At 55.5% G+C, this 23,364-nt stretch overlaps 1 protein-coding gene across 1 annotated transcript in view; it reads right to left on the reverse strand.

The window, feature by feature from the left end:
- Window positions 1–778: 778 nt before the first annotated feature.
- Window positions 779–23,364, reverse strand: part of LOC122548117 (unconventional myosin-VIIa-like) — a 563,326-nt gene continuing 540,740 nt past the window's right edge. Inside the window, exon 47 of the mRNA XM_087993862.1 lies at window positions 779–1,842. Coding sequence (XP_087849988.1) covers window positions 1,756–1,842 — 87 coding nt within the window. The 3' untranslated portion in view covers window positions 779–1,755. The remainder of the gene's footprint in view (window positions 1,843–23,364) is intronic.

Raw genomic sequence — 23,364 nt, forward strand, 5'->3', positions numbered from 1 at the left:
GCCGAAGGGCCTGTTTCCACACTGTAATCTAATCTAATCTAATCTAAACATCAAATTCCTGGCCACCAAAGCAACTCCCAAGAATGGTTTGAAATGGAGAAGGTGTAGAGTCGTACAGTCATACAGCAGACCCTTCGAACAACCAGTCCACGCCGACCAGAATCCCAAACTAAACCAGTCCCAGCTGCCCGCGCTTGGCCCACATCCCTCCAAACCTTTCCTATTCATCTACTTATCCAAATGTCTTTTAGACATAGTAACTGTACCAGCATCAACCACTCCCTCTGGAAGTTCAATCCACACGCCAGTTTCTGTGTTAAAAAGGGGGAGGCGATGGCCCTGTTGTATTATCGCTGGACTGTTAAGCCAGAGACTCAGATAGTGGCTTGGTGACTTTGGTTCGAATCCTGCCACAGCAGATGCTGCAATTTGAATTCGCAATTAAACAATAAATCTGGAATTAAGAGCCTAATAATAACCATTGTCCAACTTCTGGGAAAACCCATCTGGGTCACTAATGCCCTTTAGGGAAGGAAACTGCCAGCCTTACCTGGTCTGGCCTACACGTGACTCCAGACCCACAGCCATGGGGGTTGACTTTTAACTGCCCTCTGAGTAATTAGGGATGGGTAATAAATGCTGACCTTGGCAGCAATGCCCTCATCCTGCGAATGAATAAAGGAAAACAAATCTTTCGCCTCTCACCTTAAAAATACACCCCCCCCCCCCCCGATCTTGACCTCCCCCAGCCTGGGGAAAAGACCTTGGCAATTCACCCTGTCAATGGCCCCTCATGATTTTATAAGGTCACCCCTCAACCTCCGACGTTCCAGTGAGAAAAGTCTCAGCGTGTCCAGCCCCTCCTTATAACTCCTCGATTCCCAGCAACAGCCTGGTAAATCTGTCACGTTCCAGCTCTGCTCCAGGTTACAAAGCACACCAGCCACGCGACTGAGCTCTTCAGGCCATTCCCGTCACACAGCTAGGATGTGGCGCAGAGGTCCACTGTAGACATGGGATCATTGGGAAAGCAATGCCACGTGCCTCCCAGTTACATGGGTGAGCATTGGGAAACCCCTAGCAAGGTGTCCACTCAAAGTAAAGGAGACTGGGTGACACTGGGTGGGCACGTGGGCTCCTCAGTATCGAAGCACCAGTGACACCACTGATGGCATTAAGCAGGGGGCCAGCCTTGGTCCGGAGACACCACGGATTCTCGGAAGATTTCACCCTGCTCAGGGTGACACGTGAACGAAAGCACTGAATGCACGAACCCATCTGAGCCGTCTGCCGGACGTTTAAGAAACCCAAAAAGGTTTGAGTTTGTGTTGAGTAAGTCCGAGAGGCACTGCGGGACACACCACGATGAATTAGCAAAACCAGCTCCAACATTCTCCGGGAGAAAGAAGGAGCCCAGAGAGTCTTTACGCAAGGAACGTGGTTAGATCTGCAATATGTAAGGGGGATATTAATCATTTCAGATCCAAGCTCCTTTGATTGCATTTCGAATGACTTTTCTTCCACTTGGGAGTGAACTGCACTCGGATGCTCATTAACAACTTCATCACAACGATTCCTAAGTGGGAACTCAATGACTCAGTCCAAACTGGACTGGGAAGAGAGAGTGGACGGAGGAGGGGAAAGGCGAAGGAGAGAGATGTTGGAGAGATGGAGAGGCAGCAGACAGAGAGAGAGAGAGAGAGAGTAGTAGGACTCTCCTAGCGGCCACACTGAAATCCGGCCACATTGATCTGGTCAGGCGAGGTGTCGGGCTGGTTTCTGCTTCACCGTAGCTTGGTAGGCACGGACATAGGAGGTCAGAAGGTCATCCATCTTGTAACCCTTTAAGCAGAGGTGCAGATGGTTAGAGGACGGAGCAGGGTGTGACGGTCATTGCCAGCCCAGTCAGTAACCAACCCAGTCAGTAACCAACCCGGTCAGTAACCAGCCCGGTCAGAAACCAACTGGTCAGTAACCGGCCCGGTCAGTAACCGGCCCGGTCAGTAACCAACCCGGTCAGTAACCGGCCCGGTCAGTAACTGGCCTGGTCAGTAACCGGCCCGGTCAGTAACCGGCCCAGTCAGTAACCGGCCCGGTCAGTAACCAACCCAGTCAGTAACCAGCCCGGTCAGTAACCGGCCCAGTCAGTAACCGGCCCGGTCAGTAACCAACCCAGTCAGTAACCAGCCCGGTCAGAAACCAACCGGTCAGTAACCAGACCGGTCAGTAACCGGCCCGGTCAGTAACCGGGTTGGTCAGTAATCATCCCAGTCAGTAACCAGCCCGGTCAGTAACCAACCCGGTCAGTAACCGGCCCAGTCAGTAACAGGCCCGGTCAGTAACCGGCCCAATCAGTAACCAACCCGGTCAGTAACCAGCCCGGTCAGCAAACATCCCGGTCAGTAACCAGCCCGGTCAGTAACCAACCCGGTCAGTAACCATCCCGGTCAGTAACCAGCCCGGTCAGTAACCAGCCCGGTCAGTAACCAACCCGGTCAGTAACCATCCCGGTCAGTAAATGGCCCGGTCAGTAACCCTCGCGGTCAGTAACCATCCCGGACAGTAACCAGCCCGGTCAGTAACCAACCCGGTCAGTAACCAACCCGGTCAGTAAACGGCCCGGTCAGTAACCATCGCGGTCAGTAACCAACCCGGTCAGTAAACGGCCCAGTCAGTAACCAACCCGGTCAGTAACCATCCCTGTCAGTAACCTGCCTGATCAGTAACCATCCCGGTCAGTAACCATCCCAGTCAGTAACCAACCAGGTCAGTAACCAGCTCGGTCAGTAACTGGCCTGGTCAGTAACCAGCCCGGTCAGTAACCAGCTCGGTCAGTAACTGGCCTGGTCAGTAACCAGCCCAGTCAGTAACCAACTCGGTCAGTAACCATCCCGGTCAGTAACCATCCCAGTCAGTAACCAACCCGGTCAGTAACCAGCTCGGTCAGTAACTGGCCTGGTCAGTAACCAGCCCGGTCAGTAACCAGCCCAGTCAGTAACCAACTCGGTCAGTAACCAACCCGGTCAGTAACCGGCCCGGTCAGTAACCGGCCCGGTCAGTAACCAACCCGGTCAGTAACCAGCCTGGTCAGTAACCGGCCCAGTCAGTAACCGGCCCAATCAGTAACCAACCCGGTCAGTAACCATCCCAGTCAGTAACCAGCCCGGTCAGTACCAACCCGGTCAGTAACCATCCCGGTCAGTAAACGGCCCGGTCAATAACCAAACCGGTCAGTAACCAACCCGGTCAGTAACCGGCCCAGTCAGTAACCAGCCCGGTCAGTAACCAGCCCAGTCAGTAACCAACCCGGTCAGTAACCAACCCGGTCAGTAACCGGCCCGGTCAGTAACCAACCCGGTCAGTAACCAGCCTGGTCAGTAAACGGCCCAGTCAGTAACCGGCCCAATCAGTAACCAACCCGGTCAGTAACCATCCCAGTCAGTAACCAGCCCGGTCAGTAACCAACCCGGTCAGTAACCAACCCAGTCAGTAACCATCCCGGTCAGTAACCGGCCCAGTCAGTAAACGACCCAGTCAGTAACCAACCCGGTCAGTAACCTTCCCTGTCAGTAACCTGCCTGATCAGTAACCAGCCCGGTCAGTAACCAACCCGGTCAGTAACCAGCTCGGTCAGTAACTGGCCTGGTCAGTAACCAGCGCGGTCAGTAACCAACCGGTCAGTAATTGGCCCAGTCAGTAATTGGCTCGGTCAGTAACCGGCTCGGTCAGTAACCAACCCGGTCAGTAACCAACCCGGTTAGTAACCAACCCGGTTAGTAACCAACCCGGTCAGTAACCATCCAGGTCAGTAAACGGCCCAGTCAGTAACCAACCCGGTCAGTAACAGGCCTGGTCAGTAACTGTCCTGATCAGTAACCATCCGGTCAGTAACCATCCCGGTCAGCAAATGACCCAGTCAGTAACCAGCCCGGTCAGTAACCGGCCCGGGCAGTAAACGGCCCAGTCAGTAACCATCCCGGTCAGTAACCAACCAGGTCAGTAACCAACCCGTTCATTAACCAGCCCAGTCAGTAACCAAACCGGTCAGTAATCAGCTCGGTCAGTAACCGGCCTGGTCAGTAACCAGCCCGGTCAGTAACCAACCCGGTCAGTAACCAACCCGGTCAGTAACCAGCCTGGTCAGTAACCGGCCCAGTCAGTAACCGGCCCAATCAGTAACCAACCCGGTCAGTAACCATCCCAGTCAGTAACCAGCCCGGTCAGTAAACAGCCCGGTCAGTAACCAAATCGGTCAGTAACCAACCCGGTCAGTAACCGGCCCAGTCAGTAAACGGCCCAATCAGTAACCAACCCGGTCAGTAACCATCCCAGTCAGTAACCAGCCCGGTCAGTAAACGGCCCGGTCAGTAACCAAACCGGTCAGTGAGCAACCCGGTCAGTAACCATCCCAGTCAGTAACCAGCCCGGTCAATAACCAACCCGGTCAGTAATCAACCCGGTCAGTAACCTTCCCTGTCAGTAACCTGCCTGATCAGTAACCAGCCCGGTCAGTAAACGGCCCGGTCAGTAACTAAACCGGTCAGTAACCAACCCGGTCAGTAACCGGCCCGATCAGTAACCAAACCGGTCAGTAACCAACCCGGTCAGTAACCATCCCGGTCAGTAAACGGCCCGGTCAGTAACCAAACCTTTCAGTAACCAACCCGGTCAGTAACCGGCCCGGTCAGTAACCAACCCGGTCAGTAACCTTCCCTGTCAGTAAACTGCCTGATCAGTAACCAGCCCGGTCAGTAAACGGCCCAGTGAGTAACCAAACCGGTCAGTAACCAACCCGGTCAGTAAATGGCCCAGTCAGTAACCAACCCGGTCAGTAACCTTCCCTGTCAGTAACCTGCCTGATCAGTAACCAGCCCGGTCAGTAAACGGCCCAGTGAGTAACCAACCCGGTCAGTAACCATCCCGGTCAGTAACCTGCCTGATCAGTAACCAGCCCGGTCAGTAAACGGCCCAGTGAGTAACCAACCCGGTCAGTAACCAACCCGGTCAGTAACCTTCCCTGTCAGTAACCTGCCTGATCAGTAACCAGCCCGGTCAGTAAATGGCCCAGTGAGTAACCAACCCGGTCAGTAACCATCCCGGTCAGTAACCTGCCTGATCAGTAACTAGCCCGGTCAGTAAACGGCCCAGTGAGTAACCAACCTGGTCAGTAACCATCCCGGTCAGTAAACGGCCCAGTCAGTAACCATCCCGGTCAGTAACCATCCCAGTCAGTAACCGGCCTGGTCAGTAACCATCCCGGTCAGTAACCAACCCGGTCAGTAACCAGACCGGTCAGTAACCATCCCAGTCAGTAACCGGCCTGGTCAGTAACCATCCCGTTCAGTAACCGGCCCGGTCAGGAAGCGGCCCGGTCAGTAAACGGCCCAGTCAGTAACCATCACGGTCAGTAACCGGCCCGGTCAGTAACCGGCCTGGTCAGTACCATCCCGGTCAGTAACCATCCCGGTCAGTAAACGGCCCAGTCAGTAACCATCCCGGTCAGTAACCATCCCGGTCAGTAACCATCCCGGTCAGTAACCGGCCTGGTCAGTAACTATCCTGGTCAGTAAACGGCCCAGTCAGTAACCAACCCGGTCAGTAACCATCCCGGTCAGTAACCGGCCTGGTCAGTAACTATCCCGGTCAGTAAACGGCCCAGTCAGTAACCAACCCGGTCAGTAACCGGCCCGGTCAGTAACCGGCCTGGTCAGTACCATCCCGGTCAGTAACCATCCCGGTCAGTAAACGGCCCAGTCAGTAACCAGCCCGGTCAGTAACCGGCCCGGTCAGTAAACGGCCCAGTCAGTAACCATCACGGTCAGTAACCGGCCCGGTCAGTAACCGGCCTGGTCAGTACCATCCCGGTCAGTAAACGGCCCAGTCAGTAACCAGCCCGGTCAGTAACCATCCCGGTCAGTAACCATCCTGGTCAGTAACCGGCCTGGTCAGTAACTATCCTGGTCAGTAAACGGCCCAGTCAGTAACCAACCCGGTCAGTAACCATCCCAGTCAGTAACCGGCCTGGTCAGTAAACGGCCCAGTCAGTAACCAGCCCGGTCAGTAACCATCCCGGTCAGTAACCATCCCGGTCAGTAACCGGCCTGGTCAGTAACTATCCTGGTCAGTAAACGGCCCAGTCAGTAACCAACCCGGTCAGTAACCATCCCGGTCAGTAACCGGACTGGTCAGTAACCATCCCGGTCAGTAACCGGCCTGGTCAGTAACTATCCTGGTCAGTAAACGGCCCAGTCAGTAACCAACCCGGTCAGTAACCATCCCGGTCAGTAACCGGCCTGGTCAGTAACGATCCCAATCAGTAAACAGCCCAGTCAGTAAACAGACCGGTCAGTAACCATCCAGGTCAGTAACCAACCGGTCAGTAATTGGCCCAGTCAGTAATTGGCTCGGTCAGTAACCGGCCCGGTCAGTAACCAACCCGGTCAGTAACCAACCCGGTTAGTAACCAACCCGGTTAGTAACCAACCCGGTCAGTAACCATCCAGGTCAGTAAACGGCCCAGTCAGTAACCAACCCGGTCAGTAACCGTCCTGGTCAGTAACTGTCCTGATCAGTAACCATCCGGTCAGTAACCATCCCGGTCAGCAAATGACCCAGTCAGTAACCAGCCCGGTCAGTAACCGGCCCGGGCAGTAAACGGCCCAGTCAGTAACCATCCCGGTCAGTAACCAACGCGGTCAGTAACCAACCCGGTCAGTAAACGGCCCAGTCAGTAACCAACGCGGTCAGTAACCAACCCGGTCAGTAACCGGCCCAGTCAGTAACCAACCGAGTCGGTAACCAACGCAGTCAGTAACCATCCCAGTCACTAACCTGCCTAGTCAGTAACCATCCCTGTCAGTAACCGGCCCAGTCAGTAACCGGCCTAGTCAGTAATCAACCGAGTCGGTAACCAATGCAGTCAGTAATCGGCCCAGTCAGTAACCGGCCCAATCAGTAACCAACCCAGTCGGTAACCAACTCAGTCAGTAACCAGGCCAATAAGTAACCAGCCCTGTCAGTAACCAGCCCTGTCAGTAACCAACCCGGTCAATAACCATCCCAGTCAGTAACCAACCCGGTCAGTTAACGGCCCAGTCAGTAAACGGCCCAGTCAGTAAACGGCCCAGTCAGTAACCGTCCCGGTCAGTAACCAGCCAGGTCACTAACCAACCCGGTCAGTAACCAGCCCGGTCAGTAACCATCCCGGTCAGTAACCAACCCAGTCAGTAACCAGCCAGGTCACTAACCAACCCGGTCAGTAACCAACCCGGTCAGTAACCAACCCAGTCAGCAATCATCCCGGACAGTAAACAACCCTGTCAGTAACCGGCCCGGTCAGTAACCATGTCAGTCAGTAACCAACCCGGTTAGTAACCATCCCAGTCAGTAACCAGACCGGCTAGTAACCAGCACAGTTAGTAACCGGCCCGGTCAGTAACCATCGCAGCCAGTAACCATCTCAGTCAGTAACCAACCCGGTCAGTAACCATCCCGGTCAGTAACCAACCCGGTCAGTAACCAGCCCGGTCAATAAACATCCCGGTTAGTAACCGACCCGGTCAGTAACCGGCCCATTCAGTAACCAACCCGGTCAGTAACCATCCCGGTCAGTAACCATCCCGGTCAATAACCATCCCGGTCAGTAACCATCCCGGTCAGTAACAGGCCCGGTCAGTAACCGGCCCGGTCAGTAACTGGCCCAGTCAGTAACCAACCGAGTCAGTAACCAATGCAGTCAGTAACCAACCTGGTCAATAATCATCCCAGTCAGTAACCAACCCAGTCAGTAACCAACCCAGTCAGTAACAGACCCAGTCAGTAACCGACCTTGTCAGTAACCGACCCAGTCAGTAACCGACCTTGTCAGTAACCGACCCAGTCAGTAAGCGACCCAGTCAGTAAGCGACCCAGTCAGTAACCAACCCGGTCAGTAACCGGCCCAGTCAGTAACCAGCCCAGTCAGTAACCAACCCGGTCAGTAACCGACCCAGTCAGTAACCAGCCCAGTCAGTAACCGACCCAGTCAGTAATCGGCCCGGTCAGTAACCAACCCGGTCAGTAACCGGCCCAGTCAGTAACCGGCCCAGTCAGTAACCAACCCGGTCAGTAACCAGCCCAGTCAGTAACCAGCCCAGTCAGTAACCAACCCGGTCAGTAACCGGCCCAGTCAGTAACCAGCCCAGTCAGTAACCAACCCAGTCAGTAACCAGCCCAGTCAGTAACCAGCCCAGTCAGTAACCGGCCCAGTCAGTAACCAACCCGGTCAGTAACCATCCCGGTCAGTAACCGGCCCAGTCAGTAACCAGCTCGGTCAGTAACCAACCCGGTCAGTAACCATCCCGGTCAGTAGCCTTCCCGGTCAGTATCCGGCCCAGTCAGTAACCAGCCCGGTCAGTAACCGGCCCGGTCAATAACCAGCCCGGTCAGTAACCAGCTCGGTCAGTAACCGGCCCGATCAGTAACCGGCCCGGTCAGTAACCAGCCCGGTCAGAAACCAACCGGTCAGTAACCGGCCCGGTCAGTAACCGCCCCGGTCAGTAACCAACCCGGTCAGTAACCGGCCTGGTCAGTAACCTACCCGGTCAGTAACCGGCCCGGTCAGTAACCAGTCCGGTCAGTAACCAGTCCGGTCAGTAACTGGCCCAGTCAGTAACCAGCTCGGTCAGTAACCGGCCCGGTCAGTAACCGGCCCAGTCAGTAACCGGCCCGGTCAGTAACCAGCTCGGTCAGTAACCGGCCCAGTCAGTAACCAGCTCGGTCAGTAACCAGCTCGGTCAGTAACCGGCCCAGTCAGTAACCGGCCCGGTCAGTAACCAACCCAGTCTGGAACCAGCCCGGTCAGAAACCAACCGGTCAGTAACTGGGTCGGTCAGTAATCATCCCAGTCAGTAACCAGCCCGGTCAGTAACCATTCCGGTCAGTAACCAACCCGGTCAGTAACCGGCCCGGTCAGTAACCGGCCCGGTCAGTAACCAGCCTGGTCAGTAACCTGCCCAATCAGTAACCAGCCCGGTCAGTAAACGGCCCGGTCAGTAACCCTCGCGGTCAGTAACCATCCCGGACAGTAACCAGTCCGGTCAGTAACCATCCCGGTCAGTAAACGGCCCGGTCAGTAACCATCGCGGTCAGTAACCAACCCGGTCAGTAAACGGCCCGGTCAGTAACCAACCCGGTCAGTAACCATCCCTGTCAGTAACCTGCCTGATCAGTAACCATCCAGGTCAGTAACCATCCCAGTCAGTAACCAACCAGGTCAGTAACCAACCCGGTCATTAACCGGCCCAGTCAGTAACCAACCCGGTCAGTAACCAGCTCGGTCAGTAACTGGCCTGGTCAGTAACCAGCCCGTTCAGTAACCAGCCCAGTCAGTAACCAACCCGGTCAGTAACCAACCCGGTCAGTAACCAACCCGGTCAGTAACCAGCCTGGTCAGTAACCGGCCCAATCAGTAACTAACCCGGTCAGTAACCGTCCTGGTAAGTAACCATCCCAGTCAGTAACCAGCCCGGTCAGTAACCAACCCGGTCAGTAACCAACCCGGTCAGTAACCATCCCGGTCCGTAAACGGCCCGGTGAGTAACCAAACCGGTCAGTAACTGGCCCGGTCAGTAACCATCCCAGTCAGTAACCAGCCCGGTCAGTAACCAACCCGGTCAGTAACCATCCCGGTCAGTAACCGGCCCAGTCAGTAAACGGCCCAGTCAGTAAACAGCCCAGTCAGTAACCAACCCGGTCAGTAACCTTCCCTGTCAGTAACCTGCCTGATCAGTAACCAGCCCGGTCAGTAAACGGCCCGGTCAATAACTAAACAGGTCAGTAACCAACCCGGTCAGTAACCGGCCCGATCAGTAACCAAACCGGTCAGTAACCAACCCGGTCAGTAACCATCCCGGTCAGTAAACGGCCCGGTCAGTAACCAACCCGGTCAGTAACCAGCCCGGTCAGTAAACGGCCCGGTCAGTAACCAAACCGGTCAGTAACCAACCCGGTCAGTAACCGGCCCGGTCAGTAACCAAACCGGTCAGTAACCAACCCAGTCAGTAACCATCCCGGTCAGTAACCGGCCCGGTCAGTAAATGGCCCAGTCAGTAACCAACCCGGTCAGTAACCTTCCCTGTCAGTAACCTGCCTGATCAATAACCAGCCCGGTCAGTAAACGGCCCAGTCAGTAACCAGCCCGGTCAGTAACCATCCCGGTCAGTAACCATCCCGGTCAGTAACCGGCCTGGTCAGTAACTATCCTGGTCAGTAAACGGCCCAGTCAGTAACCAACCCGGTCAGTAACCATCCCGGTCAGTAACCGGCCTGGTCAGTAAACGGCCCAGTCAGTAACCAGCCCGGTCAGTAACCATCCCGGTCAGTAACCATCCCGGTCAGTAACCGGCCTGGTCAGTAACTATCCTGGTCAGTAAACGGCCCAGTCAGTAACCAACCCGGTCAGTAACCATCCCGGTCAGTAACCGGCCTGGTCAGTAACCATCCCGGTCAGTAACCGGCCTGGTCAGTAACTATCCTGGTCAGTAAACGGCCCAGTCAGTAACCAACCCGGTCAGTAACCATCCCGGTCAGTAACCGGCCTGGTCAGTAACTATCCCGGTCAGTAAACGGCCCAGTCAGTAACCAACCCGGTCAGTAACCATCCCGGTCAGTAACCGGCCTGGTCAGTAACGATCCCAATCAGTAAACAGCCCAGTCAGTAAACAGACCGGTCAGTAACCATCCAGGTCAGTAACCAACCGGTCAGTAATTGGCCCAGTCAGTAATTGGCTCGGTCAGTAACCAACCCGGTCAGTAACCAACCCGGTTAGTAACCAACCCGGTTAGTAACCAACCCGGTCAGTAACCATCCAGGTCAGTAAACGGCCCAGTCAGTAACCAACCCGGTCAGTAACCGTCCTGGTCAGTAACTGTCCTGATCAGTAACCATCCGGTCAGTAACCATCCCGGTCAGCAAATGACCCAGTCAGTAACCAGCCCGGTCAGTAACCGGCTCGGGCAGTAAACGGCCCAGTCAGTAACCATCCCGGTCAGTAACCAACGCGGTCAGTAACCAACCCGGTCAGTAAACGGCCCAGTCAGTAACCAACGCGGTCAGTAACCAACCCGGTCAGTAACCGGCCCAGTCAGTAACCAACCGAGTCGGTAACCAACGCAGTCAGTAACCATCCCAGTCACTAACCTGCCTAGTCAGTAACCATCCCTGTCAGTAACCGGCCCAGTCAGTAACCGGCCTAGTCAGTAACCAACCGAGTCGGTAACCAATGCAGTCAGTAATCGGCCCAGTCAGTAACCGGCCCAATCGGTAACCAACCCAGTCGGTAACCAACTCAGTCAGTAACCAGGCCAATAAGTAACCAGCCCTGTCAGTAACCAGCCCTGTCAGTAACCAGCCCGGTCAATAACCATCCCAGTCAGTAACCAACCCGGTCAGTTAACGGCCCAGTCAGTAAACGGCCCAGTCAGTAACCGTCCCGGTCAGTAACCATCCCGGTCAGTAACCAGCCAGGTCACTAACCAACCCGGTCAGTAACCAGCCCGGTTAGTAACCAGCCCGGTCAGTAACCAACCCAGTCAGTAACCAGCCAGGTCACTAACCAACCCGGTCAGTAACCATCCCAGTCAGTAACCAACCCGGTCAGTAACCGGCCTAGTCAGTAACAGCCCGGTCAGTAACCATCCCAGTCAGTAACCAACCCGGTCAGTAACCAACCCAGTCAGCAATCATCCCGGACAGTAAACAACCCTGTCAGTAACCGGCCCGGTCAGTAACCATGTCAGTCAGTAACCAACCCGGTTAGTAACCATCCCAGTCAGTAACCAGACCGGCTAGTAACCAGCACAGTTAGTAACTGGCCCGGTCAGGAACCATCGCAGCCAGTAACCATCTCAGTCAGTAACCAACCCGGTCAGTAACCATCCCGGTCAGTAACCAACCCGGTCAGTAACCAGCCCGGTCAGTAACCAACCCGGTCAGTAACCAGCCCGGTCAATAAACATCCCGGTTAGTAACCGACCCGGTCAGTAACCGGCCCATTCAGTAACCAACCCGGTCAGTAACCATCCCGGTCAGTAACCATCCCGGTCAATAACCATCCCGGTCAGTAACCATCCCGGTCAGTAACAGGCCCGGTCAGTAACCGGCCCGGTCAGTAACCGGCCCAGTCAGTAACCAACCGAGTCAGTAACCAATGCAGTCAGTAACCATCACTGTCAGTAACCAGCCCTGTCAGTAACCAACCTGGTCAATAATCATCCCAGTCAGTAACCAACCCAGTCAGTAACCAACCCAGTCAGTAACAGACCCAGTCAGTAACCGACCTGGTCAGTAACCGACCCAGTCAGTAAGCGACCCAGTCAGTAAGCGACCCAGTCAGTAACCAACCCGGTCAGTAACCGGCCCAGTCAGTAACCAGCCCAGTCAGTAACCAACCCGGTCAGTAACCGACCCAGTCAGTAACAGACCCAGTCAGTAACCGACCTGGTCAGTAACCGACCCAGTCAGTAAGCGACCCAGTCAGTAAGCGACCCAGTCAGTAACCAACCCGGTCAGTAACCGGCCCAGTCAGTAACCAGCCCAGTCAGTAACCAACCCGGTCAGTAACCAACCCAGTCAGTAACAGACCCAGTCAGTAACCGACCTGGTCAGTAACCGACCCAGTCAGTAAGCGACCCAGTCAGTAAGCGACCCAGTCAGTAACCAACCCGGTCAGTAACCGGCCCAGTCAGTAACCAGCCCAGTCAGTAACCAACCCGGTCAGTAACCGACCCAGTCAGTAACCAGCCCAGTCAGTAACCGACCCAGTCAGTAATCGGCCCGGTCAGTAACCAGCCCAGTCAGTAACCAACCCGGTCAGTAACCAACCCGGTCAGTAACCGGCCCAGTCAGTAACCGGCCCAGTGAGTAACCAACCCGGTCAGTAACCAGCCCAGTCAGTAACCAGCCCAGTCAGTAACCAACCCGGTCAGTAACCGGCCCAGTCAGTAACCAGCCCAGTCAGTAACCAACCCAGTCAGTAACCAGCCCAGTCAGTACCAGCCCAGTCAGTAACCGGCCCAGTCAGTAACCAACCCGGTCAGTAACCATCCCGGTCAGTAACCGGCCCAGTCAGTAACCAGCTCAGTCAGTAACCAACCCGGTCAGTAACCATCCCGGTCAGTAACCTTCCTGGTCAGTATCCGGCCCAGTCAGTAACCAGCCCGGTCAGTAACCGGCCCGGTCAATAACCAGCCCGGTCAGTAACCAGCTCGGTCAGTAACCGGCCCGGTCAGTAACCGGCCCGGTCAGTAACCAGCCCGGTCAGAAACCAACCGGTCAGTAACCGGCCCGGTCAGTAACCGCCCCGGTCAGTAACCAACCCGGTCAGTAACCGGCCCGGTCAGTAACCTACCCGGTCAGTAACCGGCCCGGTCAGTAACCAGTCCGGTCAGTAACCAGTCCGGTCAGTAACTGGCCCAGTCAGTAACCAGCTCGGTCAGTAACCGGCCCGGTCAGTAACCGGCCCAGTCAGTAACCGGCCCGGTCAGTAACCAGCTCGGTCAGTAACCGGCCCAGTCAGTAACCAGCTCGGTCAGTAACCAGCTCGGTCAGTAACCGGCCCAGTCAGTAACCGGCCCGGTCAGTAACCAACCCAGTCTGGAACCAGCCCGGTCAGAAACCAACCGGTCAGTAACTGGGTCGGTCAGTAATCATCCCAGTCAGTAACCAGCCCGGTCAGTAACCATTCCGGTCAGTAACCAACCCGGTCAGTAACCGGCCCGGTCAGTAACCGGCCCGGTCAGTAACCAGCCTGGTCAGTAACCGGCCCAATCAGTAACCAGCCCGGTCAGTAAACGGCCCGGTCAGTAACCCTCGCGGTCAGTAACCATCCCGGACAGTAACCAGTCCGGTCAGTAACCATCCCGGTCAGTAAACGGCCCGGTCAGTAACCATCGCGGTCAGTAACCAACCCGGTCAGTAAACGGCCCGGTCAGTAACCAACCCGGTCAGTAACCATCCCTGTCAGTAACCTGCCTGATCAGTAACCATCCAGGTCAGTAACCATCCCAGTCAGTAACCAACCAGGTCAGTAACCAACCCGGTCATTAACCGGCCCAGTCAGTAACCAACCCGGTCAGTAACCAGCTCGGTCAGTAACTGGCCTGGTCAGTAACCAGCCCGTTCAGTAACCAGCCCAGTCAGTAACCAACCCGGTCAGTAACCAACCCGGTCAGTAACCAGCCTGGTCAGTAACCGGCCCAATCAGTAACTAACCCGGTCAGTAACCGGCCCGGTAAGTAACCATCCCAGTCAGTAACCAGCCCGGTCAGTAACCAACCCGGTCAGTAACCAACCCGGTCAGTAACCATCCCGGTCCGTAAACGGCCCGGTGAGTAACCAAACCGGTCAGTAACCAACCCGGTCAGTAACTGGCCCGGTCAGTAACCATCCCAGTCAGTAACCAGCCCGGTCAGTAACCAACCCGGTCAGTAACCATCCCGGTCAGTAACCGGCCCAGTCAGTAAACGGCCCAGTCAGTAACCAACCCGGTCAGTAACCTTCCCTGTCAGTAACCTGCCTGATCAGTAACCAGCCCGGTCAGTAAACGGCCCGGTCAATAACTAAACAGGTCAGTAACCAACCCGGTCAGTAACCGGCCCGATCAGTAACCAAACCGGTCAGTAACCAACCCGATCAGTAACCATCCCGGTCAGTAAACGGCCCGGTCAGTAACCAACCCGGTCAGTAACCAGCCCGGTCAGTAAACGGCCCGGTCAGTAACCAAACCGATCAGTAACCAACCCAGTCAGTAACCATCCCGGTCAGTAACCGGCCTGGTCAGTAACTATCCCGGTCAGTAAACGGCCCAGTCAGTAACCAACCCAGTCAGTAACCAGCCTGGTCAGTAACCGGCCCGGTCAGTAACCATCCCAGTCAGTAACCAACCCGGTCAGTAACCATCCCGGTCACTAAACAGCCCGGTGAGTAACCAAACCGGTCAGTAAGCAACCCGGTCAGTAACCGGCCCGGTCAGTAACCATCCCAGTCAGTAACCAGCCCAGTCAGTAACCAACCCGGTCAGTAACCAACCCGGTCAGTAACCAGCCCAGTCAGTAAACGGCCCAGTCAGTAACCAACCCGGTCAGTAACCTTCCCTGTCAGTAACCTGCCTGATCAGTAACCAGCCCGGTCAGTAAACGGCCCGGTCAGTAACTAAACCGGTCAGTAACCAACCCGGTCAGTAACCGGCCCGATCAGTAACCAAACCGGTCAGTAACCAACCCGGTCAGTAACCATCCCGGTCTGTAAACGGCCCGGTCAGTAACCAAACCGGTCAGTAACCAACCCGGTCAGTAACCGGCCCGGTCAGTAACCAAACCGGTCAGTAACCAACCCGGTCAGTAACCATCCCGGTCAGTAACCGGCCCGGTCAGTAAACGGCCCAGTCAATAACCAACCCGGTCAGTAACCTTCCCTGTCAGTAACCTGCCTGATCAGTAACCAGCCCGGTCAGTAAACGGCCCAGTGAGTAACCAACCCGGTCAGTAACCATCCCGGTCAGTAACCTGCCTGATCAGTAACCAGCCCGGTCAGTAAATGGCCCAGTGAGTAACCAACCCGGTCAGTAACCATCCCGGTCAGTAAACGGCCCAGTCAGTAACCATCCCGGTCAGTAACCATCCCAGTCAGTAACTGGCTCGGTCAGTAACCATCCCAGTCAGTAACCATCCCGGTCAGTAACCAACCCGGTCAGTAACTGGCCCGGTCAGTAACCATCCCAGTCAGTAACCAGCCCGGTCAGTAACCAACCCGGTCAGTAACCATCCCGGTCAGTAACCGGCTCGGTCAGTAACCGGCCTGGTCAGTAACCATCCCGGTCAGTAACCAACCCGGTCAGTAACTGGCCCGGTCAGTAACCATCCCAGTCAGTAACCAGCCCGGTCAGTAACCAGCCCGGTCAGTAACCAAACCGGTCAGTAACCAACCCGGTCAGTAACTGGCCCGGTCAGTAACCATCCCAGTCAGTAACCATCCCGGTCAGTAACCAACCCGGTCAGTAACCATCCCGGTCAGTAACCGGCCCAGTCAGTAAACGGCCCAGTCAGTAACCATCCCAGTCAGTAACCAGCCCGGTCAGTAACCAGCCCGGTCAGTAACCAAACCGGTCAGTAACCAACCCGGTTAGTAATCTTCCCTGTCAGTAACCTGACTGATCAGTAACCAGCCCGGTCAGTAAACGGCCCGGTCAGCAACAAAACAGGTCAGTAACCAACCCGGTCAGTAACCGGCCCGATCAGCAACCAAACCGGTCAGTAACCAACCCGGTCAGTAACCATCCCGGTCAGTAAACGGCCCGGTCAGTAACCAACCCGGTCAGTAACCAGCCCGTTCACGAACCGGCCCGGTCAGTAACCAAACCAGTCAGTAACCAACCCAGTCAGTAACCATCCCGGTCAGTAACCGGCCCGGTCATTAAAGGCCCAGTCAGTAACCAACCCGGTCAGTAACCTTCCCTGTCAGTAACCTGCCTGATCAATAACCAGCCCGGTCAGTAAACGGCCGAGTGAGTAACCAACCCGGTCAGTAACCATCCCGGTCAGTAAACGGCCCAGTCAGTAACCATCCCGGTCAGTAACCATCCCAGTCAGTAACTGGCTCGGTCAGTACCCGGCCTGGTCAGTAACCATCCCGGTCAGTAACCAACCTGGTCAGTAACCGGCCCAGTCACTAACCATCCCGGTCAGTAACCATCCCAGTCAGTAACTGGCTCGGTCAGTAACTGGCCTGGTCAGTAACCATCCCGTTCAGTAACCATCCCGGTCAGTAACCGGCCCAGTAAGTGACCGGCCCGGTCAGTAAACGGCCCGGTCAGTAACCATCCCGGTCAGTAACCATCCCGGTCAGTAACCGGCCTGGTCAGTAACCATCCCAGTCAGTAACCATCCCGGTCAGTAAACGGCCCAGTCAGTAACTAACCCGGTCAGTAACCATCCTGATCAGTAACCTTCCCGGTCAGTAACCGGCCTGGTCAGTAACTATCCCGGTCAGTAAACTGCCCAGTCAGTAACCAACCCGGTCAGTTACCAACCCGGTCAGTTACCATCCCGGTCAGTAACCGGCCTGTATAGTAACTATCCCGGTCAGTAAACGGCCCAGTCAGTAACCAACCCAGTCAGTAACCAGCCTGGTCAGTAACCGGCCCAGTCAGTAACCAACCCAATCAGTAACCAACCCGGTCAGTAACCGGCCCGGTCAGTAACCATCCCGGTCAGTAACCAACCCGGTCAGTAACCATCCCGGTCAGTAAACGGCCCAGTCAGTAACCAACCCAGTCAGTAACCAGCCTGGTCAGTAACCGGCCCAGTCAGTAACCAACCCAATCAGTAACCAACCCGGTCAGTAAGCAACCCGGTCAGTAACCGGCCCGGTCAGTAACCATCCCAGTCAGTAACCAGCCCGGTCAGTAACCAACCCGGTCAGTAACCAACCCGGTCACTAACCATCCCGGTCAGTAACCAGCCCAGTCAGTAAACGGCCCAGTCAGTAACCAACCCGGTCAGTAACCTTCCCTGTCAGTAACCTGCCTGATCAGTAACCAGCCCGGTCAGTAAACGGCCCGGTCAGTAACTAAACCGGTCAGTAACCAACCCGGTCAGTAACCGGCCCGATCAGTAACCAAACCGGTCACTAACCAACCCGGTCAGTAACCATCCCGGTCAGTAACCGGCCCGGTCAGTAAACGGCCCAGTCAATAACCAACAGGGTCAGTAACCTTCCCTGTCAGTAACTTGCCTGATCAGTAACCAGCCCGGTCAGTAACCATCGCGGTCAGTAACCAGCCCGGTCAGTAAACGGCCCAGTCAATAACCAACAGGGTCAGTAACCTTCCCTGTCAGTAACTTGCCTGATCAGTAACCAGCCCGGTCAGTAACCATCGCGGTCAGTAACCAGCCCGGTCAGTAAACGGCCCAGTGAGTAACCAACCCGGTCAGTAACCATCCCGGTCAGTAACCTGCCTGATCAGTAACCAGCCCGGTCAGTAAACGGCCCAGTGAGTAACCAACCCGGTCAGTAACCATCCCGGTCAGTAACCAACCTGGTCAGTAACCGGCCCGGTCAGTAACCATCCCGGTCAGTAACCATCCCAGTCAGTAACTGGCTCGGTCAGTACCCGGCCTGGTCAGTAACCATCCCGTTCAGTAACCATCCCGTTCAGTAACCGGCCCAGTCAGTAACCATCCCGGTCAGTAACCATCCCGGTCAGTAAACGGCCCAGTCAGTAACCAACCCGGTCAGTAACCATCCCGGCCAGTAACCATCCCGGTCAGTAACCGGCCTGGTCAGTAACTATCCCGGTCAGTAAACGGCCCAGTCAGTAACCAACCCGGTCAGTAACCATCCCGGTCAGTAACCATCCCGGTCAGTAACCGGCCTGGTCAGTAACTATCCCGGTCAGTAAACGGCCCAGTCAGTAACCAACCCGGTCAGTAACCATCCCGGTCAGTAACCGGCCTGGTCAGTAACCATACCGATCAGTAAACGGCCCAGTCAGTAACCAACCCAGTCAGTAAGCGGCCTGGTCAGTAACCAGCCCGGTCAGTAACCATCCCGGTCAGTAACCAACCGGTCAGTAACCATCCCAGTCAGTAATTGGCTCGGTCAGTAACCGGCCCGGTCAGTAACCATCCCGGTCAGTAAACAACCAGGTTAGTAACCAACCCGGTCAATAACCATCCAGGTCAGTAAACTGCCCAGTCAGTAACCATCCGGTCAGTAACCATCCCGGTCAGCAAATGACCCAGTCAGTAACCAGCCCGGTCAGTAACCATCCCGGGCAGTAAACGGCCCAGTCAGTAACCATCCCGGTCAGTAACCAACGCGGTCAGTAACCAACCCGGTCAGTAAACGGCCCAGTCAGTAACCAACGCGGTCAGTAACCAAACCGGTCAGTAAACGGCCCAGTCAGTAACCGGCCCAGTCAGTAACTGGCTCGGTCAGTACCCGGCCTGGTCAGTAACCATCCCGTTCAGTAACCATCCAGGTCAGTAAACGGCCCAGTCAGTAACCAACCCGGTCAGTAACCGGCCTGGTCAGTAACTGTCCTGATCAGTAACCATCCGGTCAGTAACCATCCAGGTCAGTAAACGGCCCAGTCAGTAACCAACCCGGTCAGTAACCGGCCTGGTCAGTAACTGTCCTGATCAGTAACCATCCGGTCAGCAACCATCCCGGTCAGCAAATGACCCAGTCAGTAACCAGCCCGGTCAGTAACCATCCCGGGCAGTAAACGGCCCAGTCAGTAACCATCCCGGTCAGTAACCAACGCGGTCAGTAACCAACCCGGTCAGTAAACGGCCCAGTCAGTAACCAACGTGGTCAGTAAACAACCCGGTCAGTAACCGGCCCAGTCAGTAACCAACCGAGTCGGTAACCAACGCAGTCAGTAACCATCCCAGTCACTAACCTGCCTAGTCAGTAACCATCCCTGTCAGTAACCGGCCCAGTCAGTAACCGGCCTAGTCAGTAACCAACCGAGTCGGTAACCAATGCAGTCAGTAACCGGCCCAGTCAGTAACTGGCCCAGTCGGTAACCAACCCAGTCGGTAACCAACCCAGACAGTAACCAACTCAGTCAGTAACCAGGCCAATAAGTAACCAGCCCTGTCAGTAACCAGCCCTGTCAGTAACCAACCCGGTCAATAACCATCCCAGTCAGTAACCAACCCGGTCAGTAACCATCCCGGTCAGTAACCATCCCGGTCACTAACCAACCCGGTCAGTAACCAGCCCGGTCAGTAACCATCCCGGTCAGTAACCGGCCCAGTCAGTAACCAGCCAGGTCACTAACCAACCCGGTCAGTAACCGGCCCAGTCAGTAACCGGCCCGGTCAGTAACCATCCCAGTCAGTAACCAACCCGGTCAGTAATCAACCCTGTCAGTAACCGGCCCAGTCAGTCACCATCCCAGTCAGTAACCAACCCAGTCAGTAACCGGCCCGGTCAGTAACCATGTCAGTCAGTAACCAACCCGGTTAGTAACCATCCCAGTCAGTAACCAGCCCGGCTAGTAACCAGCACAGTTAGTAACCGGCCCGGTCAGTAACCATCGCAGTCAGTAACCATCTCAGTCAGTAACCAACCCGGTCAGTAACCATCCCGATCAGTAAACGGCCCAGTCAGTAACCATCCCAGTCAGTAACCAGCCTGGTCAGTAACCGGCCCAGTCAGTAACCGGCCCAATCAGTAACCAACCCGGTCAGTAACCGGCCCAGTCAGTAACCATCCCAGTCAGTAACCAGCCCGGTCAGTAACCAACCCGGTCAGTAAACGGCCCGGTCAGTAACCATCCCAGTCAGTAACCAGCCCGGTCAGTAACCAACCCGGTCAGTAACCAACCCGGTCAGTAACCATCCCGGTCAGTAACCGGCCCAGTCAGTAAATGGCCCAGTCAGTAACCAACCCGGTCAGTAACCTTCCCTGTCAGTAACTAAACCGGTCAGTAACCAACCCGGTCAGTAACCGGCCCGATCAGTAACCAAACCGGTCAGTATCCAACCCGGTCAGTAACCATCCCGGTCAGTAAACGGCCCAGTCAGTAACCAAACCGGTCAGTAACCAACCCGGTCAGTAACCGGCCCGATCAGTAACCAAACCGGTCAGTAACCAACCCAGTCAGTAACCATCCCGGTCAGTAAACGGCCCAGTCAGTAACCATCCCGGTCAGTAACCATCCCAGTCAGTAACTGGCTCGGTCAGTAACCGGCCTGGTCAGTAACCATCCCGGTCAGTAACCATCCCAGTCAGTAACTGGCTCGGTCAGTAACCGGCCTGGTCAGTAACCATCCCGGTCAGTAACCATCCCGTTCAGTAACCATCCCGGTCAGTAACCGGCCCAGTCAGTGACCGGCCCGGTCAGTAAACGGCCCGGTCAGTAACCATCCCGGTCAGTAACCATCCCGGTCAGTAAACGGCCCAGTCAGTAACCAACCCGGTCAGTAACCATCCCGGTCAGTAACCATCCCGGTCAGTAAACGGCCTGGTCAGTAACTATCCCGGTCAGTAAACGGCCCAGTCAGTAACCATCCCGGTCAGTAACCGGCTTGGTCAGTAACCATCCCAATCAGTAAACAGCCCAGTCAGTAACCAACCCAGTCAGTAACCATCCCGGTCAGTAAACTGCCCAGTCAGTAACCATCCCGGTCAGTAACCATCCCAGTCAGTAACCATCCCGGTCAGTAACCAACCCGGTCAGTAACCGGCCCGGTCAGTAACCATCCCGGTCAGTAACCATCCCAGTCAGTAACTGGCTCGGTCAGTAACCGGCCTGGTCAGTAACCATCCCGTTCAGTAACCATCCCGATCAGTAACCGGCCCAGTCAGTGACCGGCCCGGTCAGTAAACGGCCCGGTCAGTAACCATCCCGGTCAGTAACCATCCCGGTCAGTAACCGGCCTGGTCAGTAACCATCCCGGTCAGTAACCATCCCGGTCAGTAAACGGCCCAGTCAGTAACCAACCCGGTCAGTAACCATCCCGGTCAGTAACCATCCCGGTCAGTAACCGGCCTGGTCAGTAACTATCCCGGTCAGTAAACGGCCCAGTCAGTAACCATACCGGTCATTAACCATCCCGGTCAGTAACCGGCCTGGTCAGTAACCATCCCGGTCAGTAACCATCCCGATCAGTAAACGGCCCAGTCAGTAACCATCCCAGTCAGTAAGCGGCCTGGTCAGTAACCAGCCCGGTCAGTAACCATTCCTGTCAGTAACCAACCGGTCAGTAATTGGCCCAGTCAGTAATTGGCTCGTTCAGTAACCGGCCCGGTCAGTAACCAACCCGGTCAGTAACCAACCAGGTTAGTAACCAACCCGGTCAGTTACCATCCAGGTCAGTAAACTGCCCAGTCAGTAACCGGCCCAGTCAGTAACTGTCCTGATCAGTAACCATCCGGTCAGTAACCATCCAGGTCAGTAAACGGCCCAGAAAGTAACCAACCCGGTCAGTAACCGGCCTGGTCAGTAACTGTCCTGATCAGTAACCATCCAGTCAGTAACCATCCCGGTCAGCAAATGACCCAGTCAGTAACCAGCCCGGTCAGTAACCATCCCGGGCAGTAAACGGCCCAGTCAGTAACCATCCCGGTCAGTAACCAACGCGGTCAGTAACCAACCCAGTCAGTAACTGGCCTAGTCAGTAACCAACCGAGTCGGTAACCAATGCAGTCAGTAACCGGCCCAGTCAGTAACCGGCCCAGTCGGTAACCAACCCAGTCGGTAACCAACCCAGACAGTAACCAACTCAGTCAGTAACCAGGCCAATAAGTAACCAGCCCTGTCAGTAACCAGCCCTGTCAGTAACCAACCCGGTCAGTAACCATCCCGGTCAGTAACCAGCCAGGTCACTAACCAACCCGGTCAGTAACCAGCCTGGTCAGTAACCATCCCGGTCAGTAACCAACCCAGTCAGTAACCAGCCAGGTCACTAACCAACCCGGTCAGTAACCATCCCAGTCAGTAACCAACCCAGTCAGTAACCGGCCCAGTCAGTAACCGGCCCGGTCAGTAACCATCCCAGTCAGTAACCAACCCGGTCAGTAACCAACCCAGTCAGTAACCGGCCCAGTCAGTAACCATCCCAGTCAGTAACCAACCCAGTCACTAACCATCCTGGACAGTAACCAACCCTGTCAGTAACCGGCCCGGTCAGTAACCATGTCAGTCAGTAACCAACCCGGTTAGTAACCATCCCAGTCAGTAACCAGCCCGGCTAGTAACCAGCACAGTTAGTAACCGGCCCGGTCAGTAACCATCGCAGTCAGTAACCATCTCAGTCAGTAACCAACCCGGTCAGTAACCGGCCCGGTCAATAAACATCCCGGTTAGTAACCGACCCGGTCAGTAACCATCCCTGTCAGTAACCGGCCCATTCAGTAACCAACCCGGTCAGTAACCATCCCGGTCAGTAACCATCCCGGTCAGTAACCAGCCTGGTCAGTAACCATCCCGGTCAATAACCATCCCGGTCAGTAACCATCCCGGTCAATAACCATCCCGGTCAGTAACCAGCCCGGTCAGTAACCATCCCGGTCAATAACCATCCCGGTCAGTAACCATCCCGGTCAGTAACCAGCCCGGTCAGTAACCATCCCGGTCAGTAACCAGCCCGGTCAGTAACCATCCCGGTCAATAACCATCCCGGTCAGTAACCAGCCTAGTCAGTAACCAGCCCGGTCAGTAACCATCCCGGTCAGTAACCAGCCCAGTCAGTAACCAGCCCGGTCAGTAACCATCCCGGTCAATAACCATCCCGGTCAGTAACCAGCCCAGTCAGTAACCAGCCCGGTCAGTAACCATCCCGGTCAGTAACCAGCCCGGTCAGTAACCATCC

Source organism: Chiloscyllium plagiosum, unplaced genomic scaffold, assembly GCF_037043375.1.
Source record: "Chiloscyllium plagiosum isolate Xiang-an unplaced genomic scaffold, Cpla_swu_hap1 HiC_scaffold_13, whole genome shotgun sequence".
Classification (NCBI taxonomy): Eukaryota; Metazoa; Chordata; class Chondrichthyes; order Orectolobiformes; family Hemiscylliidae; genus Chiloscyllium; species Chiloscyllium plagiosum.